Here is an 8194-nt window from a genome sequence, read left to right on the forward strand (position 1 = left end):
GGGTGGAGAGATACCCCAGTCCATAACAGGGCCTTAAATTATTTTTCTGTATGTGATTAGATTTAATGCTAATATTTCTCAATTCATCATTTAAAAATCAATTTAAGATGGATATTTGCCTTTTATTGTTCAATCTTAATTGAGATGACTTTAATATAGCTGAGTAATTTATTTTAAAAAATCCAGAGCAATTTTGTAATGCTAAAACAGGTAATTCTTAAAATAGCATAATAACGATATATATCCTAGCTTTTTAGTCTAATAACATCCCAGTCACCTATAATTGATCAATTACTGGTCTGTCATTTTCTGAATTGTAGCTCTTTAAGTTACCAAAAGGGGAAAAAATTGTCGTATGAATATCATTTTTTTTTTTAACGCCTACAGCACCTGGTTTTCCTAGGTGGTCTCCCATCCAAGTACTAACCAGGCCCGACCCTGCTTAGCTTCCGAGATCAGATGGGATCAGGCTTGTTCAGGGCGTCATGGCCGTAGATGAATATCATTTTTAACTGCTAACTCTTTCTTTAAATTCTGTAACTGGGAAAGCTGTTGCTGTCTATTAGAAGTTTATTTTCTTGTGACTATAAAAGTAATTATTTCCCACCATACGCAAAGGAAATTGATTTGTGAACAGTATATCTAGAAAAAGTGTTTCCTGTTTTCTTTCCTCTTAGGTCACAACTGAATGAGATTACTTAAAAATAAAAACAAAAGAACTTGTTTCTCCATCTGTTAAGCTAATTTTTCTTCAAGAAAATTGAAACTAATAGCTCTTGTTAGCATGTGATATGTTTTACTTCAAAACATAATTAATTTTGCTCCTAAAATAACTTTATTTGAATCTGACTTAAGAAACAAATAGAAAACCAAACCCAAACCAGCATTTTTAATTTAAATTTTTAGAAATTTGATGCTCATTTACACATTTAAGTCATTAAGTCATTAGCACTTAATGACTTAATGGCTCCAGGTATCTGCTGCGGAGGCATCTCTGGCTTACGAGGTGTGAGTGGTGGGTCCAGGAGCCACCCGGGAGGTCAGGTCACTGGCAGACACTAGATAGTGCTGTGGACACAGCAAATGCCCAGTGGTTTTGAGAGCCTGGTTGGTCCTCCAAGGCCATTTCCACACCATTTGCTTACAGAGTTACATGAAAATAAGTGATGTTACTGTTGACACCTGTCTTTTCACACCCCTCAGCTGCTCTTCAGTGAATTCCTGATAGGCTCCAGCCAGGGTCTGAGTTCTAATTCAGTGTCCTCTAAGTGGTACCCGAACCAGCAGCTTTGGCATAGTCTGGAAGCTTGCTCGAAATACAGATTCTTGGGATCCACGCTAGACCTAAGTCAGAGATTCTAGGGGTGAGGCTCGGCCTGCCAGATGACTCTGATGTACCCCAAGGTTTCAGAAACCCAGCTCTCACTAAGATTAGTCATGTGTTCAGCGGGTTAGTTGGGTCGGAGTTTTGTGTTTCAGCTAGAACATGTGGATCTAATATTTGTTGGCGAACCTTTATTTTATGCTAAGTTTCATTAATAAAAAAAAAAGTAACGGCAGGTATGTACCCGTCGTAGGAAGCGTAGGGACGGGTAGTAGGACGAGGGTCTCTCTGGGCCCTGTAACATTCAGGCCCTGCTTTCGTAATTTAAATCTTTCTCAGTTATATGAAGTATCTCATTTTAATGAACTTTCCTTAGAATCATTGTAGGTATTTTGCTTTCAGTGGTTGCTAAGGAACTTGGAATATAATATATCTTCATCTTCCTGAACCTATTGAGGGGAGACCCATAGTGGTCTTTCAGCATAGCAGCCAGCAGGATGACGTACCCTAGTCATAGAAAACAGGCATTTAGTGATGCACCTGTAATGGCAAGCCAGATACTTAGAGTTTTCACGTTATTGAGCAAAAACCCGTTTGGCTCAGCACCGACGCCGTAGCTGTCACTTGGCCGAAAATGCTTGGAGTCGCACAGACACGCGTGAAGGCTTCAGCCTTGACACTCGCACGCTCCTGTCAGTGTGAGCGCAGCGCGCAGTCTCTCCTTACGGGGTCTGCACACCTGCCCCGCACAGCTTCCAGGCCGCCGCCCCTTTGCCCTTGCTCACGCCCGGCCCCCCCGCTTTGTGCCTCCCTCTCGGCCTCTCTCCAGTGTGCTCTTTTTCCGGTCAGGTATGAGTGAGCGCAGCACATCTTTAAGCATGAGTGGCGTCTTATATCCTGAGACTGTTTTGTGTCTCTTGTAGGACATTCTACACTCTAGCGATTTAATTTTCTTTTATTGTCTCATTCATCTCTAACCCACGTGTTTATAGTTTCAAAATAATATCTCGTAAATAATTACCGAGTAGAAGACGTTCCGAACAGTCATTATAAGCTCTTCCTAGCTGTGTGCCTTTGGGTAAGTCGTTATACCTCTCTGAGCCTTAGTGACTTCATTTGTGGGAGTCAAGTGAGATGATAATACACATATGATATAAAATTTCCTTCATGGATCGATAAAGGTTTTCCGTCCAGCGTGTTTATCGTTATTGATAATGTTTCGAACATACAGTGCAGCAGAATCGTCCTTACACCAGCCACCACCACGCTAGCCCCTGGAGAAGGGGTGGTGGCCGGGCAGGCAGGCGGGCAGGCGGGCTGTCCTTCCGGAGAGCTGAGACGAGACGAGGCGAAGCAGATGCTGAAATAGGGACGGGGCGTTGGCCACGGGGCTTCCGCCAGCGCAGGGCCCAGGCCTCGCGTCACTCCCGGGGCCCAGTCACATGGCGGTGTCGTGGGCGCGAGCTGGAGCACTTTGTTGTGAATGCCCGTTCCTCAGTTCTCTCGCTACTGAAATTCTCATCGGTTTTCTGTTATTACGTGAAATTGGTTTCATAACAGTGACCCAGAGTTTGCAGATCTGGAGGCCCTCGTCCCTGTTTGTGGTTGAGCGCCCCACTAATCAGTGTCCGCGTGGGCAGCGGGAGCCCATGGGCTCGGACTTAGGGTGGCGAGGTGACTTCCGAGCCTCACGGAAGGGCCAGCAGCTGCTTGTTGTCATGGCACGGGTGTCCCCTGTTAGTGCCCTAAGCGTCGGAAGATGACTAGACCGCGCGTTAATACATCCACGCCGGAGAAATGGGCTCCCTCACGGCGCTGGTCGCCCCCTTAACCCGCCGTGCGCGTCCGGGCCTGCGGCTCCGGCGAGGGCGCGCGCTCCCGTCACGCACTTTCCCGGGTGGCCTCCTCTGAGTTCTGGGCCTTTCTGTGTCGCCAGCGAGTGCCTGTGAACTTCTTCTTCTCCTTGAGACGTCTCCTCTCTGCCCGTCCATCACCCAGTGTCCCAGTGTCGTTCTTCCCCGCTCCCCGGCCGGCCGTTCCTCCTCCAGAGCTGGGAGAGAACCCCTGGGGTGCGCAGGCTGCGGACCGGGGCGAGAAAGGGTGCTCCGCACCTTGGAGCTGCTCCCTGCCTTCCTCAGCACGCAGGCCTTTGCGTTAGCGATGGGTGTTCCTGTTCGTTTATCACAAAGCTGATATTTCCAAACCTTTATTAGCACTCATTTTGTTGAGAAATATTACTTTTTGTATTTTTATTTTCCTCCTAACTTATTTGGATTCTAGTAATTAATTCTTACTGAATACCACAGGGCGATTCTGTGGAATGTTGGACTTAAAATCAAATGAGCTCCAGTGGCACAGAAGGAAGTAGTAACTAACTTAATTGACAAATAAATGTTTCCCAGCCTGGTACACTATTCAGATTTTTGTCATAAGTTTGTGAATAGATTAAACTGCTTCCGCCCTGGGGACTGAGTCGGGTATGTGGTGTGGGAATCTCTGCCTTTCCCACACCGCTGTGCATTCTAGAAATTCTTCTGCGGGAGGATCCCAGCATACTATAGCTGTTCTTCCTCGTGCAGCTGCTTTCCCCTGGAGAGAGGGAGTAGAAACTCCAAATCGGGCTGCTTTCTAGTCTGTTTTCAGGTCACTTCTTCAGAGAGCTACTCTCTTCTGTTAAATCGTCATTAAATAGCCTAATCCAGGAAGAGAGAGGCAGTGGGAACCCCAGGAAGGAGAGAATGAATTCTTAGCACTAGTAGGAGCACTAATGAAGAGTGATTAAACTGCAGTGTTTTCTCAATTAAAGAAGATTTTTAGAAAGCTTTTAAAAAATGTATAACACACATGCCACTATGTCAGATATACCTGCGAATTGAAATCCTGTGTTCATACAAAAACTGTTCATGTGTAGTTTATATGAGTGTTTGTAGCAGCATTTTTCATAATAGCCAAAGGGTGAAAAAACCCAAATGTCTATCATCTGGCCAAATGGATAATCAAAATATCTATACAGTGAAATATCATTCAACCATAAAAAATAATGAAGTACTGTTACAGGCTACGGCATGGAAGAACCTCGAAAACATTCTAATAAGTGAAAGAAGCCAGTCACAAAAGTCCACAGACTGTACGAGTCCATTCATGTGACGTGTCCATAACAGACAAATCTGTAGGGACAGGAAGTGGATGCATGGTCGCTGGGGCAGGAGCGGGGGAGGGGAGGGGTGCCCCGCTTTGTGCCTCCCTCTCGGCCTCTCTCCAGTGTGCTCTTTTTCCGGTCAGGTATGAGTGAGCGCAGCACATCTTTAAGCATGAGTGGCGTCTCATATCCTGAGACTGTTTTGTGTCTCTTGTAGGACATTCTACACTCTAGCGATTTAAGTTTCTTTTATTATCTCATTCATCTCTAACCCACGTGTTTATAGTTTCAAAATAATATCTCGTAAATAGTTACCGAGTAGAAGACGTTCTGAACAGTCATTATAAGCTCTTCCTAGCTGTGTGCCTTTGGGTAAGTCGTTATACCTCTCTGAGCCTTAGTGACTTCATTCGTGGGAGTCAAGTGAGATGATAGTACACATATGATGTAAATTCCTTCATGGATCGATAAAGGTTTTCCGTCCAGCGTGTTTATCGTTATTGATAATGTTTCCAACATACAGTGCAGCAGAATTGTCCTTACACCAGCCACCACCACGCTAGCCCCTGGAGAAGGGGTGGTGGCCGGGCGGGCAGGCGGGCAGGCGGGCTGTCCTTCCGGAGAGGTGAGACGAGACGAGGCGAAGCAGATGCTGAAATAGGGACGGGGCTTCCGCCAGCGCGGGGCCCAGGCCTCGCGTCGCTCCCGGGGCCCAGTCACATGGCGGTGTCGTGGGCGCGAGCTGGAGCACTTCGTTGTGAATGCCCGTTCCTCAGTTCTCTCGCTACTGAAATTCTCATCGGTTTTCTGTTATTACGTGAAATTGGTTTCATAACAGTGACCCAGAGTTTGGGGATCTGGAGGCCCTCGTCCCTGTTTGTGGTTGAGCGCCCCACTAATCAGTGTCCGCGTGGGCAGCGGGAGCCCATGGGCTCGGACTTAGGGTGGCGAGGTGACTTCCGAGCCTCACGGAAGGGCCAGCAGCTGCTTGTTGTCATGGCACGGGTGTCCCCTGTTAGTGCCCTAAGCGTCGGAAGATGACTAGACCGCGCGTTAATACATCCACGCCGGAGAAATGGGCTCCCTCACGGCGCTGGTCGCCCCCTTAACCCGCCGTGCGCGTCCGGGCCTGCGGCTCCGGCGAGGGCGCGCGCTCCCGTCACGCACTTTCCCGGGTGGCCTCCTCTGAGTTCTGGGCCTTTCTGTGTCGCCAGCGAGTGCCTGTGAACTTCTTCTTCTCCTTGAGACGTCTCCTCTCTGCCCGTCCATCACCCAGTGTCCCAGTGTCGTTCTTCCCCGCTCCCCGGCCGGCCGTTCCTCCTCCAGAGCTGGGAGAGAACCCCTGGGGTGCGCAGGCTGCGGACCGGGGCGAGAAAGGGTGCTCCGCACCTTGGAGCTGCTCCCTGCCTTCCTCAGCACGCAGGCCTTTGCGTTAGCGATGGGTGTTCCTGTTCGTTTATCACAAAGCTGATATTTCCAAACCTTTATTAGCACTCATTTTGTTGAGAAATATTACTTTTTGTATTTTTATTTTCCTCCTAACTTATTTGGATTCTAGTAATTAATTCTTACTGAATACCACAGGGCGATTCTGTGGAATGTTGGACTTAAAATCACATGAGCTCCAGTGGCACAGAAGGAAGTAGTAACTAACTTAATTGACAAATAAATGTTTCCCAGCCTGGTACACTATTCAGATTTTTGTTATAAGTTTGTGAATAGATTAAACTGCTTCCGCCCTGGGGACTGAGTCGGGTATGTGGTGTGGGAATCTCTGCCTTTCCCACACCGCTGTGCATTCTAGAAATTCTTCTGCGGGAGGATCCCAGCATACTATAGCTGTTCTTCCTCGTGCAGCTGCTTTCCCCTGGAGAGAGGGAGTAGAAACTCCAAATCGGGCTGCTTTCTAGTCTGTTTTCAGGTCACTTCTTCAGAGAGCTACTCTCTTCTGTTAAATCGTCATTAAATAGCCTAATCCAGGAAGAGAGAGGCAGTGGGAACCCCAGGAAGGAGAGAATGAATTCTTAGCACTAGTAGGAGCACTAATGAAGAGTGATTAAACTGCAGTGTTTTCTCAATTAAAGAAGATTTTTAGAAAGCTTTTAAAAAATGTATAACACACATGCCACTATGTCAGATATACCTGCGAATTGAAATCCTGTGTTCATACAAAAACTGTTCATGTGTAGTTTATATGAGTGTTTGTAGCAGCATTTTTCATAATAGCCAAAGGGTGAAAAAACCCAAATGTCTATCATCTGGCCAAATGGATAATCAAAATATCTATACAGTGAAATATCATTCAACCATAAAAAATAATGAAGTACTGTTACAGGCTACGGCATGGAAGAACCTCGAAAACATTCTAATAAGTGAAAGAAGCCAGTCACAAAAGTCCACAGACTGTACGAGTCCATTCATGTGACGTGTCCATAACAGACAAATCTGTAGGGACAGGAAGTGGATGCATGGTCGCTGGGGCAGGAGCGGGGGAGGGGAGGGGTGCCGTGTCTGCGAAGGCGCAGGTGTCTGTGTGGAGATGGAAATGGTCTGGAACTTTAGTGGTGATGGTCGCCCGGCTCTTTGAATATACTAAGAGTCACTGAATTGTCTACTTGAAATGGTAAATATTATGGTATATGAATTAGATCTCAGTTAAAAAAAAAAAAGTACCAAGAACCTGGATTCTTGGGTTGACCCTAAAAGTACACAGCCGTATTTCACCTCACATAGACCACATCCGGTCCTATTTCAGGACCTGTAGGCAATGGGGTCGTTTAGGTGATATGTTTGAATAGAACAGAACTTGAAGGACCATGGACTTGGGGTCAGAAATTAGTGGATCGTACTGCCGAATCCGAAGTGTCCATGGGCCGTACACGTGGAACATCTTCATATTCCGTCGTGGGAAATGAAGATGATGATATTTGCCCTTGTCAGGGTTTACCAAGTTGAAGGTCAGACTTATCAAGGGCTGACTTTCTGGCAGCTCCGCACGGTGTCTCATACATGTGGATGCTTAGTAACTCTCTGTCAAATGCATGCTGGTTTAAATAGCGTCCTGCGAGAGAGCTTTCCAAACGTGAAGTCCTGTCGCTGCGAGGCTGTGTCATGATTCTGTTCCGGTCTGTGTCTTCCTTGAAATTAAAAAAAAAAAACATGCATTCTGTTGCCGAGGTGTTTTGTAACTAATTCGTGGCCACGCTTCTTTTCCAGGCCTTGCAGTATTAAAACATGTGCTGACTCCAAGGGTAAAGGCAACTCATGTTGCTTTCGATTCTATGAAGCATTACTTAGATGCAATTTATGATGTTACAGTGGCTTTCGAAGGGACCGTGGATGATAAAGGGCAGCGGAGAGAAGCGCCATCCATGGTTGGTAAGTTTGTTTCTAATGAAGTCTTATATATTTTGGAATGTGTGATTCATTTTTTAAAAAAATGGCTAAGTCTGCTTCATTACATTTACTCGATATATTTTCCAAGGGCATATACTTGACATATTTTTCAAGTATTTTTTATTAATCCGTAACAGTTTAAATTGCATTAGTCCTTTTAAATTTGGTATTTCTTGGTTGCCATATTGGGTCCTTAAACTTGCTCATTATCGTTAGCTCAGCTCTTTCCACCCGAAGTTCACACATAAAAATGGGAAGCTACGTAAATCAGAGGAGGGCGTGAGCGGGGGCCTAACCTGGCGACACTCAGGTGCACGCCGATGTCAGTTCCGCCT

At 46.2% G+C, this 8194-nt stretch overlaps 1 protein-coding gene and 1 pseudogene across 1 annotated transcript in view; one reads left to right on the forward strand and one right to left on the reverse strand.

Moving 5' to 3' along the window:
* The window catches only part of AGPAT5 (1-acylglycerol-3-phosphate O-acyltransferase 5), a 51033-nt gene that overhangs the window by 32095 nt on the left and 10744 nt on the right, over positions 1-8194 (forward strand). Inside the window, exon 7 of the mRNA XM_023523060.1 lies at positions 7680-7841. Coding sequence (XP_023378828.1) covers positions 7680-7841 — 162 coding nt within the window. The remainder of the gene's footprint in view (positions 1-7679; positions 7842-8194) is intronic.
* On the reverse strand, positions 379-497 carry LOC111731459 (annotated as a pseudogene).

This window comes from Pteropus vampyrus, unplaced genomic scaffold (assembly GCF_000151845.1).
Source record: "Pteropus vampyrus isolate Shadow unplaced genomic scaffold, Pvam_2.0 Scaffold377, whole genome shotgun sequence".
NCBI classification, from domain to species: Eukaryota; Metazoa; Chordata; class Mammalia; order Chiroptera; family Pteropodidae; genus Pteropus; species Pteropus vampyrus.